Source organism: Oncorhynchus gorbuscha, linkage group LG26 (assembly GCF_021184085.1).
Source record: "Oncorhynchus gorbuscha isolate QuinsamMale2020 ecotype Even-year linkage group LG26, OgorEven_v1.0, whole genome shotgun sequence".
In the NCBI taxonomy this organism is placed as follows: Eukaryota; Metazoa; Chordata; class Actinopteri; order Salmoniformes; family Salmonidae; genus Oncorhynchus; species Oncorhynchus gorbuscha.
The window spans coordinates 11,387,309-11,408,220 of NC_060198.1; the positions used below are offsets into that span (position 1 = coordinate 11,387,309).

Here is a 20,912-nt window from a genome sequence, read left to right on the forward strand (position 1 = left end):
TTTTCCACCAATGCCACTATAATCCACTTTACCACAAATTATTAACATGTGGACATAAATGATGCAATGTTCTTTGGCTTTAACCAAATACAAAGAAACTTTTTCACATACTAAATGTGAGACTCAAATGGTAACCTCTGGAGTATAATTATGAAAAGGAAATGCTCTGGTGAAATGGCAATATACAAACAAGCGACAGCTTGTTCTTGCACGCTGCAGATGCCAAGTTCCCTGCCAAGGTGTTAAGGGAAAAGAACAGTACTATAATCCCATCTGAGGTGAGTTTTCCTGGGGTAAGATGCCCGGAGTAATGACTCATCCCATAGGGGCTATAAAGTGGTACTTTTGTCGGTCCTTCAAACTCTTACAAGAGATTGAACATAAAGTTGAGTGAAACTTAAAACAATGGTACCTGAGTCTGTGCATAAAATCCGAAAAACTACCAAGGAACAATGGACTGTTTAATGAAAAGGACAGGAGATGTTCTTGCAAGATATCAGTGTGTGGGACAAAGACAAGTCTGTTCAGGGAGAATGTTGTCTGGGTGTCAAGCAAAATATCATCTTGTACGATGAAGTTTCTTTGCAACTTGTTGTCTTAGTAACATAACAGGTTCAGGTAAATAGCCATTCTGTGTGTCATGGCAAAGCTCACCTGTCAAATTTAAACTGTGTGTTGACTGACTGACTGACCTACCTGGGGAGAATAGAAGCAGGTTTGTCTATGCTTTCAACCAGACGCTATTATGGCGGAGGAAATCCATCTGTTTATGGTTGTGTGCAATTTTATATGTTTGTGCAGGCAGACACCATCTATGGAGTGAGATGGGGGGGGGGTGGAGTTGCACGACAATGGTATATTTCCAATATTCACACAAAGTACATATCTATCTATCCTCATCCATCTCCTTCTGCATGCTAGCATCTGCCCGCAGGGTGTCAAAGTGGGTGGAGGAGCCCTGCCCTGCCCTGCATACCTCCCTGTATTCCTCCCTTCTCTACTCCTCCCTTCTGCCTCCCCCACCGGTGTCCTCCTCCCAACCTAAATCCCAACCTTAAGCCCTGTGCAGCATATAAAGGGAACAGTGGCTGGGCCAGGCACCACATTCTCTCTCCTCTTCATCCCAGGCAGGCAGACTCCTTCTCAGCAGCCATGTCCTTCTCCAGATCTAGCATGTCCTACAGCAGCAGCGGTGGTGGAGGTGGTACCATGTCCATGAGGTCTGGAGGTGGAGGTGGAATGGGTATGGGCTCCTCACGCTTCTCCTCGATGGGTGGTGGTGGTGGTGGAGGAGGCCGCGTCACTGCCATGAGGGCCGGCAGTGTGTATGGAGGTGCAGGAGGCTCTGGGGTGCGCATCTCTAGCTCCTCGTTTGGTTCCGGCGGCGGAGGAGGTGGTGGTGGTTATGGTTTCGGCATGGGAGGGGGAAGTGGTGGCGGTGGAGCCGATCTCCATGTGTCTGCCAACGAGAAGGCCACAATGCAGAACCTGAACGACCGCCTGTCCAACTACTTGGAGAAGGTGCGCTCTCTGGAGGCGGCCAACGCCGAGCTGGAGCTGAAGATCCGTCAGTTCATGGAGAGCAAGACGTCCCCCAGCGCTCGTGACTACTCTCGCTTCTACGCTACTATTGTCGACCTGCAGGACAAGGTACGAGACATGTGTCCTTGATAGCAAAATAACTAAATAATGACATCTCAGCATGTCAAAACATGGTAAATTCTGCAGAGTGGCAATGTTATGCTTTGTTAGAGAGTACAGATACATGTTACACATGTCATCAGCTTGTATTCCAACAAGTTGCTAAGAATGATATGAATATGATTTGCTAAATGATACACATTTGTTATAATTGATTCAATCAAGCTATTGCACCAAAGATAGATGCAAAGACAGTATGCATATTTGCAGCTGAAACATTGAAAATATAGCAGACCATTGAAACCAATCCTTCCTGTCTCTTAAGAGCCCCTAGGCGATTGCAATTGGTTCAAAATGTTTCTTTGTGTCATGCTTTACAATGTTCACAAAGACAACAGGTTCCCTGTAATGCTTCTATGGGCTATCATTTACAGTGCAGCTGAAACTCAGAACTCAATGATTACAGTGTGGTATCACAGTTTGTGCGTACTGCATTAGTGTGAAATTCCATGCATGCCCCATCCTGAAATGTTTTGCCATCCTCCCTCCACCTCTCAGATCCAGGCTGCCACTTGCTTGAATGGAGGCATCTATCTGAGCATCGACAATGCAAAGCTCGCTGCAGACGACTTCAGAACCAAGTAAGTATATCAAACACCATCCACAGATACAGTACACTGCTGGTACATTCCATATACCAAATGGAATAACCCCAAATCTGTAAAAATCCTCATACTGCATTTTACAGAATGTTGTGTTGAATCTATAAAAAAGGAAGCTAAATGACATTACCCTTCACCTCCACAATAACCACACCTTCCCAACAGACATATCAGAAGCCTGGTGTTACTTTCTGTTATTTTCCCAAAACTAAATGGAATACTAGAATCTATAACCCCCTGCTATTCCCACAGAGAAACACATTCAGGCAGTTCTTTGACCTAAGCTCTCTCCATATCTCAGGTATGAGAACGAGCTGGCCATGCGTCAGTCAGTGGAGGCGGACATCGCCGGGATGAAGAGGATGCTGGACGAGATGACCATGGCCAGATCTGACCTGGAGATGCAGATCGAGGGGCTGAAGGAGGAGCTCATCTATCTCAAGAAGAACCATGAGGAGGTGGGTGTGGGCTGATGGAACATATCCATACAGTCCCTTAATGTATTACATCTATTGACCATGTCAACCTGCTATGGGTCTCCACTAGAGTCTCCACTAGAACACCACTGCTGGCTTTCAAGCACATCTGTATCAAGCAATGGTGTTCAAATGTATAATGAAGACAGAGGGCAGGTCAAGTTGTTACCATCAGGCAGAGGTTAGTCACTTCTTCATTCTTTAAACTAACCCCGATGTGTTTCTCCACAGGAGCTGCTGGCCATGAGGTCACAGATGACTGGACAGATCAACGTGGAGGTGGACGCAGCACCACAGGAGGACCTGTCCAGAGTCATGGCTGAGATCCGTGAGCAGTACGAGTCCGTTAGTGCCAAGAACCAGCGCGACCTGGAGTCCTGGTTCCAGACCAAGGTAGAACCTCTACAACCTCTAAACTATGTTCATGGTGTATATGTTACTTCACTTCTAGTTGGTAACGTTGTCACATTCTATCATGAGCTGAAATGTTGGTTTGTTCCTGTGATGATTGACCACTGATTTACAGACAGAGACATTGAACAAGGAGGTGGCAACCAGCACAGAGGTTCTCCAGACCTCCAAGTCAGAGATCTCAGAGATCCGTCGCACACTGCAGGGCCTGGAAATCGAACTGCAGTCCCAGCTCAGCATGGTGAGACGTAATTACAAACATCTGACCAAGGACCAGAGTTTAGGGGACATTACCAACACAACTTTCTGCAACTTTCTTCAATAATCAACAATTGACTCTCACCATTTTCTACCATCCCTCAAGTATCTCACTTTCACCTGGTCTCTAATACTGTCCTTCAAGTTGCTATAGCCAGGCACCACTCCATTACTATAGCTAACCTCTACCTGCCTGCACATTCAATTACTAGAGCTAACTTTTTCAGTATGACTTTAAACATTTCAAAATCCCAACCAACTCCCACAGTTTTTGACCCATCATCTCTATCCTTCCCGGCCAATAGAAAGGCTCCCTGGAGAACACGCTGGCGGAGACGGAGGGCCGTTACTCCATGCAGCTGGGACGCCTCCAGAACCAAGTGACCAGTCTGGAGGAGCAGCTAGTGTCTCTCCGCAGCGACATGGAACGCCAGGGCCAGGAGTACAAGATGCTGCTGGACATCAAGACACGCCTGGAGATGGAGATCGCTGAGTACAGGAGGCTGCTGGACGGAGAAGCTAGCGGGTACGGCAGGATGGGAAGAGGGGTGACAAGGGTCCTTGAAACAAGTGAAAATGAATGAATGTTTCCTTCAACATTTGACTTTATAAACAATGTTCTTTTGAAGTTGACCTTAATATGAGCCATTGTTACTTTTGACATGAATCTATTGGTGTTTGACCTTTAATAGATACTTATTATGATCATAGATCATAGATGCTAACTATGCTAACCTTGGGTTTCCTTTCCTCACAGCCTCGGCCTCAGCTCCTCAAAATCTGTCCACAGCTCCTCCAGCTCCGGCCCCAGGTCCTCCACCAAAGGCAAGGTGGTGATCGTCACAGAGGAAATGGTGGACGGCAAGGTTGTTTCCTCAAGTGGAACCAAACACACCACATAAGGTCCCACACACGCAGCGAGCACTGCAACAAGCAACGGGTTAACCCCATAGAAATATAATTACTAGAATGGGTATATGAAATGAGAGGCCAGCACATAGAATATTGCTGTTCCCCAGTGCTTAATTCATACAACCTAAAATACAACGTTTCAACTTATAAAAAGTATTTGTCAGATAAATAACATTGTTTGTTGAGGCCAGCTCTGGTTAACTCTAGTTTAAGATGTGCATACCATCCTCATATTCTTTCTAGAATGGCTAAAACCCCTCGGATCATTGACTTGAATGGGGATTTATTTTTTGCTAATTCTATTTCTATGGTTAAAACCTCCAGAACATCATATTCTACTACATATGGATGTCTGACCCCATTGTCAATGTAATAAAGATGCTCTGACCTGCTGACACCATCATTCTGTCTTCTGTGTCTTTCAACTTGATTTATCTGATCTGGCGTGCTCCCATACATCTGACTATCATATGAGGCCAAATCTATGGTCTTGAGAAAGTACATGTGTCATTATGATCTTGAATAGTGTAATAATGACAATCAATTCTACTGAGTTTAATACTTAGCATTAAATGTATGAACGCTGAATTAAAGTTGTCAGCAAAATTATACAATTCAATCTCAATTAATCAAACTCCAAACATGTTAAGCATTAGGTTCAGAGGTATGTACTGTATGGGGGTGTTTGTGGAGTCAGCTGTAGAGCTGTACACCATGTTTTGGTTGAATGATGAAAACAATTCATTTGAAATGAGAACACCAAATGTACCTGCTATGACATCCATACTCAGACATTCTTATAGTCTGTCTATGATAAAGCATGAATATCTCTGAAACAAGTAAAACCACACAGTCCATTCTCATTCAACCACATAATCTTTATTGACGGTTGTCTTGACAAATTATTACTTGACATTCTGGGTTGTCTCTGTCATAACTACCATGTAGGTCTATGTAGAGGGGTCAGGAGTCAGATCCTAATAATAAATAACTAAACCAGATCTGGGCAAATTCTTCCATGGAGGGCCACATTCGTATATATTTTTGCCTTTGCGGGCCAGAATCATATTACAGGATTATACATCATGTCTATGACTCTGTTGACAGATATATCTACTGTAAATCACGTCCAGATATGCTACTTATTTTACTTTTTTAACATGCACAGAAATAAACCACAACCATGTTCTCCTATTGGTAGGTATTTCCATTATTAAACATGCAATGAACTACAGGGAAGAAAAAGTACACTGTGCATTCAGCACCACGGACAGAACTCTTGTTAAAGGGTATGCACAAAAACAAAAGAAAGAGAGCTCAACATTACCTTTAAACTACTCAATCAGTGTGAGGAGTGAAGTCTCTGATGGGCATTGACTAGAGCAGGGAAGTCAGGTATAGTTTCTGACGTCGCTATGCGTAGAATTGCTGAGAGGTGAGAGTCAGCAAGAGAGGATCTGTGCCTTGATTTGTTGTATTTTTTCACTGAAAATGTCTGGTCACCTACACTACTGTTGAAAAGTTTGGGGTCACTTAGAAATGTCCTTGTTTTTGAAAGAAAAGCTATTTTTTTGTCCATTAAATAACATCAAATTGAGCTAACATAATTGCAAAAGGGTTTACTGATGATCAATTAGCCTGTAAAAATGATAAACTTGGATTAGCTAACACAACGTGCCATTGGAACACAGGAGTGATGGTTGCTGATAATGAGCCTCTGTACGCCTATGTAGATATTCCATAAAAAATCTGCCATTTCCATCTACACTTGTCATTTACAACATTAACAATGTCTATACTGTATTTCTGATGAATTTGATGTTATTTTAATGGACAGAAAATGTGCTTTTCTTTCAAAAACAAGGACATTTCTAAGTGACCCCAAACTTTTGAACAGTAGTGTACTGCTGACCCAAACAGTACAAACATCTTCTGAGTATGACTCCTAATCTTTGGAAAGTTTTGTTCATCAAGAGATGCATAGAACCTCGTCAGTGACATTGTTTTGAATAGTTCTCCAATCTCTGCATCAGACTGAAGATCGATGAGGTCAAGTTGCAGGTCAGTGGGAGCGTTATCCACATTGAAGGTGAAAGGAGAGGAAACCAACAGCATGTCATTTTCCAACACTTTGAAATCCTCAAAATTACAAGAAAACACCATTCAAAGCAGGCAGCAGTGGTGTATACTTCTCCCACTTGTCATCTGATAGGGAACAGACTAGTAGTGTCGGAAGGTGGGTGAGATTGTTGGCTTCTACTTGACGGGTCAGGAGGAGTAATTATCCCTTGAAGGCTTTAACAAGGCTGTACATCTAATGTGCAAAAAGACCCTTCCTTCCCTTGTAGTTTGGAATTCAGTTCATTCATGAGGGCCATGATGTCCACAGTGAAGGCAAAATTAGCCACCCTTTCTTTATCTTGCAGTTGATGTCACATCTGCTCCTGCAATGCCCTCTGCTGCTCATCCTGTGTCTCCTTGACCTGCCGCCACTCCCCCAGTACTCTCTCTCTCTCTGTGTGTGTGTGATTGTGTGGGTGGAGACAGGTGTGCTGGAGTCAGAGCAGATCCCACCAGCTGCAACCTGTTCTATAATCAAGACCTCTACAAATACTCAGCCCTGCCACTTCCACGCTGATAGATCGTAATCTCTGCTCAGTCAGTCTACGGTTCTAGCCGTTTGTTTCTATTTAGATCCTGTTGTGCCTGTTTTCCATGCCTGATGCTGTTTTGTTCTCCGCTACAGTTCCGCCAGCTCTGACTCTGGTCCCTGTCTCCAGTCCAATGTCTCATCATCCTGCTACTCTGTCCTGGATTCCCCTCCGGACCTGCTTACCCTGTCCCAACCCCTCTCGCTCCAGCCTCAGTCTCTACTCAGCCTCTACACCTGGTTTCCTGCAACCCGTCCAAGCTTCCCCTGACCTGCACTCCATCTTCCCCCTGTGTTTCAATAAATACCTTGGTTACTTCATCCCAGTCTCCTCATCTGAGTCTGCTCTTGGGTTTCCCTGTTCCACATATTTTCCTTTCATTTGCTAAAACCCAGCAATCTCCGACTTCAGGTCCCACACCCTTTTAAGTACCTTCCCCAAACTCAGCCATCTCACATGTGTGTGGTAGGGTAGATCTGCATGACCCGACTCTGTCTCTTCCAACAATGAGACAAACTATTGATGTTTACCACTTTAGTGACTGTTTAGGCACCCATCAGTGGTCACACGGGTAACTTTTCAAAAATCAGTCCCTGCTTTGCCACACACTTATCCTCCTCCAATAAATATGTCTCTGTGGTTGTGCTCTTCATTGACTGCACTGAAGCAAGCCCCTCTGTAATTTCAAAGTCTGGGGTTATGGCTCGTAAGAATATCAACAACTGCAACTGAGTCAAGTAAACATTATTTCATGAATTTGCCCTCAGCAAAAGGCTTGATTTGTTTATTAATTTTGTGGGAGCTTTTTGTAGCTCTTGCAATTCCGTCATTTGCTGAATGCAGTTTTGTGAAAAGTCCTTGCTGCTTTTGCAACTGAGAAAGAAACTCTCTTGCCTTCTGCTCTGAAGACATATTCCTATTTTTCTGCATGCTTCGTCTTGAAGTGTCGGGACAAGTTGTAGTCTTTCAAGACACACTAAGCACACAGCTTTCCCTGATACCTCAATAAATAAATATTTTGATGTTCACTCTTTCTGGAACACCCTACAATCATTGTCTACTTGATGCACCTGTACTGACCTCTCCTTCTGGATAGTAATGGTGTGAACAGGTCATGGCTCGGGTGGTTGATTTAAAAAATGTTTGACCTTCCTGTGACATTGGGTGCTATAGGTGTCATGGAGGGCAGGTAGTTTGCCCCGGGGACCCTCTGGAGATCCTTGCGGTTGAGGGAAGTGCAGTTGCCGTACCAGGCTGTGATACAGCCCAACAGGATGCTCTCGATTGTGCACCTGTAAACGTTTGTCAGGGTTTTGGGTGACAAGCCAAATTTCTTCAGCCTTCTGAGGTTGAAGAGGCACTGTTGCGCCTTTTTCACCACTCTGTCTGTGTGGGTGGACCATTTCAGTTTGTCTGTGATGTGTATGCAGAGGAACTTAAAACTTTCCACCTTCTCCACTACTGTCCCTTCGATGTGGATGTGGAGGTGCGCCCTCTGCTGTTTCCTGAAGTCCACGATCATCTCCTTTGTTTTATTGAAGTTGAGGGAGAGGTTGTTTTCCTGACACCACACTCCGAGTGCCCTCACCTCCTCCCTGTAGGCTGTCTCATTGTTGTTGGTAATCAAGCCCACTACTGTTGTGTCGTCTGCAAACTTGATGATTGAGTTGGAGGCATGCATGACCACGCAGTTGTGAGTGAACAGAGAGTACAGGAGAGGGCTGAGCACGCACCCTTGTGGGGCCCCAGTGTTGAGGGTCAGCGAAATGGTGATGTTGTTTCTTATCTTCACCACCTGGGGGCAGCCAGTCAGAAAGTCCAGGACCCAATACCACAGGGCGGGTTTGAGACCCAGGGACTCCAACTTGATGATGAGCTTGGAGGGTACTATGGTGTTGAATGCTGAGCTGTAGTCAATAAACAGCATTCCTACATAGGTATTCCTTTTGTCCAGATGGGATAGGGAAGTGTGCAGTGTGATGGCAATTGCATTGACTGTTGACCTGTTGGGGCGATATGCAAACTGAAGTGGGTCTAGGGTAGCCGGTAAGGTGGAGGTGATATGATCCTTGGCTAGTCTCTCAAAGCACTTCATGATGACAGAAGTGAGTGCTACGGGGTGGGATTCATTTAGTTTAGTTATCTTTTCCTTCTTGGGTAAAGGAACAATGGTAGCCATCTTGAAGAATATGGGGACAACAGACTGAGATAGGGAGTGATTGAATATGTCCGTAAACACACCAGCCAGCTGGTCTGTGCATGCTTTGAGGATGCGGCTAGGGATGCCATCTGGGCTTGCAGCTTGAGAGGGTTAACACAATGAAATGTTTTACTTACATCAGCCACGAAGGAGGGGGGGACGCAGTCCTTGATATCGGGCCACAATGGTGGCACTGTATTATCCTCAAAGTGGGCAAAGAAGGTGTTTAGTTTGTCTGGAAGCATAACGTCGGTGTCCAAGACGTGGCTGGAATTATTTTTTGTAGTCCGTTATTTCCTGTAGACCCTGCCACATACGTCTCGTGTCTGAACCGCTGAATTGAATTGCGAATCCACCTTGTCACTGTACTGGCATTTCGCTTGTTTGACTGCCTTGCAGAGGGAATAGCTACACTGTATATATTCAGACATATTCCCAGACCTCTTTCCATTGTTAAATGTGGTGGATTGCTCTTTCAGTTTTGTGCAAATTCCGCCATCCATCCACGGTTTCTGGTTAGGGTAGGTTTTGATTGTCACAGTGGGTACCACATCTCCAATGCACTTCTTTATAAACTCACTCACCGAGTCAGCGTATAGGTCAATGTTGTTATCTGAGGCTGACCAGAACATATTCCAGTCCGCGTGATCAAAACAATCTTGAAGCGTGGCATCCAATTGGTCCGAACAGCATTGAATGGTTCTCGTCACTGGTACATCCTGTTTGAGTTTCTGCCTATAAGGCAGAAGGAGCAAGATGGTGTCGTGGTCGGATTTGCCGAAGGGAGAGAGGGGGAGGGATTTGTATGCATTGCGGAAGTTAGAGTAGCAGTGGTCGAGGGTATTGCGCATGCGCGTAGCAAATCAATATGCTGGAAGAATTTAGGTAGACTTGTCCTCAAATTTGCTTTGTTAAAATCCCCAGCTACAATAAATGCAGCATCAGGATATATGGATTCCAGTTTGCATATAGTCCAGTGTCTGTTTGAGGGGGAACGTACACAGCTGTGATTTTAACTGATGAGAATTATCTTGGTAGGTAAAATGGCCGGCACTTGATAGTAGGGTGAGCTGAAGGACTTGAGATCCTGTATGTTGCTATGATTACACCATGAGTCGTTAATCATAAAGCACACACCTCCGCCCTTCCTTTTCCCAGAGAGGTGTTTATCTCTGTTGGCGCGATGCATGGAGAAGCCTGGTGGCTGAACCGATTCCAACAACATATCCCAAGAGAGCCATGTTTCCGTGAAACAGAGAATGTTACAATCTCTGATGTCTCTCTGGAAGACAACCCTCGAATTTCATCTACCTTGTTGTCAAGAGACTGGAAATTGGTTAGTAGTGTACTCTGGAGCTGTGTGCGATGTGCACGTCTACGGAGCCTCGCCAGGTAACCGCTTCGTCTGCCCCTTCCGCGAAGTCGATGTTTTGGATTGCCGACTGGAATTAGCTCCATTGTCCTGGGTGGTGGACCGAACAGAGGATCCGCTTCGGGAAGTCGTATTCCTGGTCGTAATGTCAGTAAGTTGACGTTGCTCTTATATCCAGTAGTTCTTCCCAGCTGTATGTAATAAGACTTACGATTTCCTGGGGTAACAATGTAAGAAATAATACATAAAAAAAACAAAATATTGCATAGTTTCCTAAGAACTCAAAGTGAGGCAATCATCTCTGTCGGTGCCATGCCGTAAGTACTATTTACAAGTGTGTGTCAAAGGCGAGTTTTCAATAAGCTTTTAATTTGAATAACAAATACGATTTAAAAATGTTACTATCGAAAATTCTTTATGTGATTCTCATCAACGGAGCTGTAGTGGAGCAGGTTGAGAGCTTCAAGTTCCTTGGTGTCCACATCACCAACAAACTATCATGGTCCAAACATACTAAGACAGTCGTGAAGAGGGCACGGCAAAACCTATTCCTCCTCAGGAGACTGAACAGATTCGGCATGGGTCCTCAGATCCTCAACAGGTTCTACAGCTGCACCAACTGAGGCAACTGCTTTGCCTCAGACCTCAAGGCACTACAGAGGGTAGTGCATACGGCCCAGTACATCACTGGGGCCAAGCTTCCTGCCATCCAGGACGTCTATGCCAGGCGGGATCAGAGGAAGGTCCTAAAAATGGTCATACTCCAGCCACCCTAGTTATAGTGTTCTCTCTGCTATAGCACGGCAAGCGGTACCAGAGCGCCAATTCTAGGTCCAAAAGCATCTTAACAGCTTTTACCTGCAAGCCATAACACTCCTGAACAGCTAATCAAATGGCTACCCAGACCTCTCTTTTATGCTGCAGCTACTCTCTGTTTATAATCTTTCCATGGTCACTTTAACACTATCTACTTGTACATGTTAATTTTATTTTTTTATTTTCAATTTTTTATTTATTTTTCTTAACTTCTTAATAAGGATCCAACCCTCAACACATTAGATTTGGTAAAAGATAACACAAAGAAAAAACATGATTTCTTTTGTATTTTATATGTACCATTTCTTTGAAATGCAAGAGAAAGTCCATAATGTATTATTTCAGCCCAGGCGCAATTTAGCTTTTGGCGACTAGATGGCAACAGTGCATTTGCAATGTTTTTGACTGGCCCAATGAACCATTACATTTCTGTTCAAAATGTTGTATCAAGACTGCCCAAATATGCATAATTTGTTTATTAATAACTTTTCATGTTAAAAATTGTGCCCTCTCCTCAATCAATAGCATGGTATTCTTTCACTGTAATAGCTCATGTAAATTGGACAGTGCAGTTAGAATGACAAGAATTTAAGCTTTCTGCCAATATCAGATATGTCTATGTCCTGGGAAATATTTTTACTTCCAACCTTATGCTAATCGCATTAGCCTATGTTAGCTCAACAATTTAGTGGACGGGACACCGATCCTGAATCAGTTTTATCGCCAATTAGACATTAAGATAAAATATTTTTGTATGATCATGACCAAGCTTACAAAATATAGTGCTGGGTGAAACAGACAATGTTTTTCACAGCAGAACATATGCTACTCTGTGATAATGGTAGAATAATATGATCATGTGGGTGTACATATCTATGCCTAAAATGTTATCCCAGGGCTACAGACAGTACAGTCAGTACATTGGCACAAAGCATAAGGAGATGTTTAATTAAAATTTGATCTGTTCTTTTCATTGCACTGTATAAACAGAGACAGAGTGCTTCTGTTGTCTGGCCCTCCATCCTTCATTACCTATCCACACCCAACAATAAATCTCTATGGCCACACCCTACTACAAGTCAACTTTTGGAAAGGACACCGATCCCAGGACAAAAATGTATAATACATAAAGGCCTAGGGTTTCAAGCTTTTAATTCCCGTTTGTGGACAACTTAATAATGAATGTGTTGGATTCACATCTCCATCTCAACCAAAATAATAAGACTAAGCCATTTGGATCAGCTCTCCTTCAAATGTTGATATTTGGTTGCACTGACCAAACATAGTTCAGTATCACTTTTTGCATGACAGTAAATAGCCTAATAACTTGTCGATAACAAGTATGTTGGATTTACTTCTCCATCTCAACCGTTAATCTATAGGACTGAGCCGGTGGCACAAATGAAACTAGCTCAGTGTGACGACCCTCCCACTCGGTCTGCCGAATTCTTTCTCTTTCCTCTTGATTTCCATATGGATGTCGGTGGGCGGTGCTTGTAGGGTCGTCAGCGAAATTGGACACACCATGGACACACCATTGTTACTTGTTTATAGTTTACTTTGGTTAATAAATGTTTTTGTTATTCCTTGTTCTCTGCGTTGGCACCCTTTTTGTTACTGGCGATGAGCTGGTTTCTTGACATAAGCAGCAGGTACATTTCCTTCAAATTTAGCTATTTTGTGTCGACGTCCAAACACAATTCAATATTATTTTTGTAATACAACAGCCTAAAGTGAAGGCTCTTACAAACCTTTGTAACAGTTCAACCTTAAAATGAGTAAAACATCCATAGCAGTTGTTTTCGCGCTGCCAGAGGTGGAACTGCGTTTGCTCTGTCAAAGCCAAAGCGGCTCTTGGCATTATACCTAAAGCAGACATTGACTTTGGCTACAGGGAGTCCCAGTAATAGAAATCCCATGCAGCCTTGTTTACAAGTTCAATAGCTGGAATATGAGCAGGGCCAGCTCCAGGCATAAGCGACGTAAGCCATCATTTGGGGCACCCTGACCAACTGTGAAAATTTGTGTTTTCCTGTTCACCTCATGGCTAAATGTGTAGAACTGCATGAAATGTTTGATAAAATTGCACATTGTTCTCTATGCCACATGGCAAAATGTGTAGAACTGCAGAAAATGTTTCTCTCCACTATCAAGAAGGGGGCCACTAAACGTTTTGCCCGCTTGATGGGAGGCCCCCCAACCAAATCTCGCTTAGAGCCAACTCTGAATGTGAGATGTAATCTACACCTCGATAAGGATGATAAAAATCTTAATTTTGTTGAATGATTTTTCAATTTGAGCATAATTATTTCTATATAGCCTATTTTTGGGACTTCAATTGAGCTATTCACTTAGTGAAAACTGCACAAAAACCATAACACATTTGGCTATTTTGATAGTCACAGGCGTTCTGAATAAGAAATTATAATTGCTCATTTTACAAGATTACAACATATTTGGTAGGAAGAATAACATCAAATATGGGTTGGACTAGATTTTTTAAATAATTATTATCATGAAATTGCATACCCAAAATTATATGTCATGTTAAACTAAGTAGAAGTGTAGGAACTTAGCTTTAAAACAGAAATGTCAGGGCCAAATTTCTGGTCCTAGTCCGCCCCTGCTTGCACAATGTACTTTTAATGAAATCTTAACTGCAATTCAGCTCATTTGGTTGTACTATTCATTAGAGGAAGCACAATGATAACACATACCGTTGTGCAGAAAAACACAATATCTGTCATTGTTTTCTCATTTGAACTTGAGCTAAATGGTTGAAAGTGCAGTTATAATTAATTTAGGTGACAACCAAGTTCCATTGGAATTCCATTGGAATTTGGTTGTGTTTTTGGATGGTTGAAAGCATAGTGATAACACATTGGGAATTCAACAAACTTTTGGATGTCTTTTTGAATGGGTGAATGTCGGTTAAATTCTCATTGATCAACATCTCAACCAAAAATCCCCCAAATGTCCATGTTGAAATGACGTGGTGTGCCCAGTGTGATGTCACTGCAACATACATGTTAATGGTATGTTAGCTATGGTCACAATTTACCTACAAAGGTTAAATATGACTTTTTTATTACGTTTTCCACCAATGCCACTATAATCCACTTTACCACAAATTATTAACATGTGGACATAAATGATGCAATGCTCTTTGGCTTTAACCAAATACAAAGAAACTTTTTCACATACTAAATGTGAGACTCAAATGGTAACCTCTGGAGTATAATTATGAAAAGGAAATGCTCTGGTGAAATGGCAATATACAAACAAGCGACAGCTTGTTCTTGCACACTGCAGATGCCAAGTTCCCTGCCAAGGTGTTAAGGGAAAAGAACAGCACTATAATCCCATCTGAGGTGAGTTTTCCTGGGGTAAGATGCCCGGAGTAATGACTCATCCCATAGGGGCTATAAAGTGGTACTTTTGTCGGTCCTTCAAACTCTTACAAGAGATTGAACATAAGGTTGAGTGAAACTTAAAACAATGGTACCTGAGTCTGCGCATAAAATCCGAAAAACTACCAAGGAACAATGGACTGTTTAATGAAAAGGACAGGAGATGTTCTTGCAAGATATCAGTGTGTGGGACAAAGACAGGTCTGTTCAGGGAGAATGTTGTCTGGGTGTCAAGCAAAGATCATCTTGTACGATGAAGTTTCTTTGCAACTTGTTGTCTTAGTAACATAACAGGTTCAGGTAAATAGCCATTCTGTGTGTCATGGCAAAGCTCAATATTCACACCAAGTACATATCTATCTATCCTCTTCCATCTCCTTCTGCATGCTAGCATCTGCCCGCAGGGTGTCAAAGTGGGTGGAGGAGCCCTGCCCTGCCCTGCATGAGGTAATACCTCCCTGTATTCCTCCCTTCTCTACTCCTCCCTTCTGCCTCCCCCACCGGTGTCCTCCTCCCAACCTCCCTCCCACCTTAAGCCCTGTGCAGCATATAAAGGGAACAGTGGCTGGGCCAGGCACCACATTCTCTCTCCTCTTCATCCCAGGCAGGCAGACTCCTTCTCAGCAGCCATGTCCTTCTCCAGATCTAGCATGTCCTACAGCAGCAGCGGTGGTGGAGGTGGCACCATGTCCATGAGGTCTGGAGGTGGAGGTGGAATGGGTATGGGCTCCTCACGCTTCTCCTCGATGGGTGGTGGTGGTGGTGGAGGAGGCCGCGTCACTGCCATGAGGGCCGGCAGTGTGTATGGAGGTGCAGGAGGCTCTGGGGTGCGCATCTCTAGCTCCTCGTTTGGTTCCGGCGGAGGAGGTGGTGGTGGCGGTTATGGTTTCGGAATGGGAGGGGGTGGCGGCGGCAGTGGAGGTTATGGTTTCGGCATGGGAGGGGGTGGTGGTGGCGGTGGAGCCGACCTCCATGTGTCTGCCAATGAGAAGTCCACAATGCAGAACCTGAACGACCGCCTGTCCAACTACTTGGAGAAGGTGCGCTCTCTGGAGGCGGCCAACGCCGAGCTGGAGCTGAAGATCCGTCAGTTCATGGAGAGCAAGACGTCCCCCAGCGCTCGTGACTACTCTCGCTTCTACGCTACTATTGTCGACCTGCAGGACAAGGTACGAGAGCAAAATAACTAAATAATGACATCTCAGCATGTCAAAACATGGTAAATTCTGCAGAGTGGCAATGTTATGCTTTGTTAGAGAGTACAGATACATGTTACACATGTCATCAGCTTGTTTTCCAACAAGTTACTAAGCGTGATATGAATATGATTTGCTAAATGATACACATTTGTTATAATTGATTCAACCAAGATATTGCACCAAAGATAGATGCAAAGACAGTATGCATATTTGCAGCTGAAACATTGAAAATATAGCAGACCATTGAAACCAATCCTTCCTGTCTGTTAAGAGCCTCTAGGCGATTGCAATCGGTGCAATTTGTTTCTTCGTGTCATGCTTTACAATGTTCACAAAGACAACAGGTTCCCTGTAATGCTTCTATGGGCTATCATTTACAGTGCAGCTGAAACTCAGAACTCAATGATTACAGTGTGGTATCACAGTTTGTGCGTACTGCATTAGTGTGAAATTCCATGCATGCCCCATCCTGAAATGTTTTGCCATCCTCCACCTCTCAGATCCAGGCTGCCACTTGCTTGAATGGAGGCATCTATCTGAACATCGACAACGCAAAGCTCGCTGCAGACGACTTCAGAACCAAGTAAGTATATCAAACACCATCCACATAAACAGTACACTGCTGGTGCATTCTATAAACCAAATGGAATAACCCCAAATATGTAAAAACCCTCATACTACTGTTTATTTAATTTTGTGTTGAATTTATAAAAAAGGAAGCCAATGGCCATTACCCTTCACCTCCACAGTGGCGTGCCGTGGGCCTGGGGCCTGGGCCTTCAGTGAGGTCCTACACAGTCCCACCCGAATTAATCCACCTCTTATTGCCATCATTATGATGCCATGGCTCTAGACACTATACATTTAGACAGAAACGCAGTATAACCAGGCGTTGCGTCACCTTGAAATTGACATTTTTCTTCAGAGAATTGCAGGGGAAGAGTACAATACAATACAGTACAATACAGTACAATACAGTACAATACAATACAATACAATACAATACAATACAATACAGTACAATACAGTACAGTTCAACTAATAGGCAAGAACATAGCCAAGTGCAACAGAGTTATATTAATATTCTTCTTCTATCCATTTCTGGTCCACAAACTTTGAGCTTTAAGTCCCCCCCAAAAAAATACAGTTCCTGTTTACCCATGAACATGACACAATCAATGAGTCTTTTCAATATTTCCCTATTTTTCTTCACCTTCTCATTGTGCAGCTCCGTTGCCCTGCGCGCTTGTTCGTTGAGTTGTAGATCCACTCGGGTGTCCCCAAAAGTTTTCAAAAGCACCATTGCTTGTAAGTGGCCAGCCGTACTTTGGTGTCTCGTTGCTGCCTTGGTTAGACAACTCAAGTTTGCAAAGCCAGTTTGGCTTCAAACACCAAATCGATCACTTGCAAATAATAGGCATTCCCAGCAGTACAGTTTTCAGTGCTTCTCGGAGCCTGTGAGCCATTGATAGTGCTCGTAGTTGGAACTTTGAAAGTGGCGAACGAACCCCTTTCCCGCCTGTGACAGGTTTTGTAGCGTCGGCGTCGGGCGACCTCTCCTTACAATGTCTAACTTTTCTTGAAAGGTTTGTCTTGAGAATGGTGTTATAATTGTATCCTCGACCAAATCGATATCTTCTCCTCCTTCCGCCATTGTGGGTTGAAAAACAGCTTAGTAGTACGCGAATTAATTCGTTCATCAAATTAATTTTCCTAGTTCTGAGGTTCTGCATAGACCTGGCCATAGGACCTGCACATCAATATTGGTAATCCAATCAAAAGACGTGCACGCACTATGCCTGCTAGCTGGCTCTTGTGTAACACTGGAGCCAGCAAGCAGGCGTACAATAGCCAACTCTAAAGCTGATTGGTTGACACTAAATATTCATTTCATTTCACTTTAAGCTACAAGCGCCCGCACTGTTGATTCTGAAGGCCTGAGGGCAGATTTTAGACCCCTGGCAACACATGATGGCTGAATATGATTGGATAAAAGATCTAACATGAAGACCAGCCCTCCAAATCTCAACCTGGGGCTGGAAGCAGTGCAACCAAGAGGAAAGCTATGAAATGAAGAGTGTAACTCTTACTCTGGGGAATAATTTAATACATATTTGTGGGGAAATATATTTAAAAATATATATATTCTGATGATGTTTAGGCCAGCAGAGAAGGCCTTGCTGGCCCCTGACGGCCCACCACTGCACCTCCCAACAGACATATCAGAAGCCTGGTGTTACGTTCTGTTATTTTCCCAAAACTTAATGGAATACTAGAATCTATAACCCCCCTGCTATTCCCACAGAGGAACACATTCCGGCAATTCTTTGACCTAAGCTCTCTCTGTCTCTCAGGTATGAGAACGAGCTGGCCATGCGTCAGTCAGTGGAGGCAGACATCGCCGGGATGAAGAGGATGCTGGACGAGATGACCATGGCCAGATCTGACCTGGAGATGCAGATCGAGGGGCTGAAGGAGGAGCTCATCTATCTCAAGAAGAACCATGAGGAGGTGGGTGTGGGCTGATGGAACATATCCATTAATGTATTACATCTATTGACCATGTCAACCTGCTATGGGTCTCCACTAGAGTCTCCACTAGAACACCACTGCTGGCATTCAAGCACATCTGTATCAAGCAATGGTGTTCAAATATATATATATATATGCCATTTAGCCAAAGCGACTTACAGTCATGTGTGCATACATTCTACGTATGGGTGGTCCCGGGGATCAAACCCACTACCCTGGCGTTACAAGCGCCATGCTCTACCAACTGAGCTACAGAAGGACCATGTATAATGAAGACAGAGGGCAGGTCAAGTTGTTACCATCAGGCAGAGGTTAGTCACTTCTTAATTCTTTAAACTAACCCCTATGTGTTTCTCCACAGGAGCTGCTGGCCATGAGGTCACAGATGACTGGACAGATCAACGTGGAGGTGGACGCAGCACCACAGGAGGACCTGTCCAGAGTCATGGCTGAGATCCGTGAGCAGTACGAGTCCGTTAGTGCCAAGAACCAGCGCGATCTGGAGTCCTGGTTCCAGACCAAGGTAGAACCTCTAGAACCACTAAACTGTGTTCATGGTGTAGATGTTCCTTCACTTCTAGTTGGTAACGTTGTCACATTCTATCATGAGCTGAAATGTTGGTTTGTTCCTGTGATGATTGACCACTGATTTACAGACAGAGACGTTGAACAAGGAGGTGGCAACCAGCACAGAGGTTCTCCAGACCTCCAAGTCAGAGATCTCAGAGATCCGTCGCACCCTGCAGGGCCTGGAAATCGAACTGCAGTCCCAGCTCAGCATGGTGAGCCGTAATTACTAACATCTGACGAAGGTCCACAGTTTAGGGGACATTACTACCACAATTTTCTGCAACTTTCTTCAATAATCAACAATTGACTCTCATCATTCTCTACCAACCCTCAATAATCTCACTTTCACCTGGTCTCTAATACTGTCCCTCAGGTTGCTATAGCCAGGCACCACTCCATTATTATAGCTAACCTCTACCTGCCTGCACATTCAATTACTAGAGCTAACTTTTCAGTATGACTGTAAACAATCCAAATTCAAAACCAACTCCCACAGTTTTTGACCCATCATCTCTATCCCTCCCGGCCAATAGAAAGGCTCCCTGGAGAACACACTGGCGGAGACGGAGGGCCGTTACTCCATGCAGCTGGGACACCTCCAGAACCAAGTGACCAGTCTGGAGGAGCAGCTAGTGTCTCTCCGCAGCGACATGGAACGCCAGGGCCAGGAGTACAAGATGCTGCTGGACATCAAGACACGCCTGGAGATGGAGATCGCTGAGTACAGGAGGCTGCTGGACGGAGAGGCTAGCGGGTACGGCAGGATGGGAAGAGGGGTGACAAGGGTCCTTGAAACAAGTGAAAATGAATGAATGTTTCCTTCAACATTTGACTTTATAAACAATGTTCTTTTGAAGTTGACCTTAATATGAACCTTTAATAGATACTTATTATGATCATAGATCATAGATGCTAACTATGCTAACCATGGGTTTCCCTTCCTCACAGCCTCGGCCTCAGCTCCTCGAAATCTGTCCACAGCTCCTCCAGCTCCGGCCCCAGGTCCTCCACCAAAGGCAAGGTGGTGATCGTCACAGAGGAAATGGTGGATGGCAAGGTTGTTTCCTCAAGTGGAACCAAACACACCACATAAGGTCCCACACACGCAGCGAGCACTGCAGCAAGTAATGGGTTAACCCCATAGAAATATAATTACTTGAATGGGTATATGAAATGAGAGGCCAGCACATAGAATATTGTTGTTCCCCAGTGCTTTATTCATGCAACCTAAAATACAATGTTTCAACTTATAAAAAGTTTTTGTCAAATAAATAACATCGTTATTTGTTGAGGCCAGCTCCGGTTAACTCTAGTTTAAGATGTCCATACCATCCTCATATTCTTTCTAGAATGGCTAAAGCCCCTCAGACACCCATCATGGATCATTGACTTGAATGGGGATTTATTTTCTGGTTATTCTATTTCTATGGTTAAAACCTCCAGAATAACATATTCTACTACATCTGGATGGAACACCAACAACAGACCCCATTGTCAATGTAATAAAGATGCTCTGACTTGCTGACACCATCATTCTGTCTTCTGTGTCTTTCAACTTGATTTATCTGATCTGGCGTGCTCCCATACATCTGACTATTATTTCGGCTGTTATCTTTTGCACATGAGGCCAAATCTATGGTCTTGAGAAAGTACAAGTGTCATTATGATCTTGAATATTGTAATTTATGACATTCACTTGTACTGAGTTTCATACCAGGCAAAACAAATTGAAATATTGACAGTAGAAAAATGTCAGCAAAATTATATACATGTATTTCTACCTCTTTTCAGAGTCTACATTG

General features: G+C 43.8%; 2 protein-coding genes across 2 annotated transcripts; both read left to right on the forward strand.

Moving 5' to 3' along the window:
* Nucleotides 1–1,092: 1,092 nt before the first annotated feature.
* On the forward strand, nt 1,093–4,763 carry LOC124015701 (keratin, type I cytoskeletal 13-like). Its single transcript, XM_046331105.1, has 7 exons — nt 1,093–1,650; nt 2,200–2,282; nt 2,605–2,761; nt 3,011–3,172; nt 3,306–3,431; nt 3,754–3,974; nt 4,206–4,763. The coding sequence occupies exons 1-7, from the start codon at nt 1,153–1,155 to the stop codon at nt 4,348–4,350; spliced, it is 1,392 nt and encodes a 463-aa protein (XP_046187061.1). The 5' UTR covers nt 1,093–1,152; the 3' UTR covers nt 4,351–4,763.
* Nucleotides 4,764–15,360: 10,597 nt separating this feature from the next.
* On the forward strand, nt 15,361–20,643 carry LOC124015754 (keratin, type I cytoskeletal 13-like). Its single transcript, XM_046331205.1, has 7 exons — nt 15,361–15,978; nt 16,509–16,591; nt 18,363–18,519; nt 18,902–19,063; nt 19,197–19,322; nt 19,644–19,864; nt 20,059–20,643. Exons 1-7 carry the CDS (start codon nt 15,439–15,441, stop codon nt 20,201–20,203), a joined length of 1,434 nt encoding a protein of 477 aa, XP_046187161.1. The 5' UTR covers nt 15,361–15,438; the 3' UTR covers nt 20,204–20,643.
* The last annotated feature ends 269 nt before the right edge of the window (nt 20,644–20,912 follow it).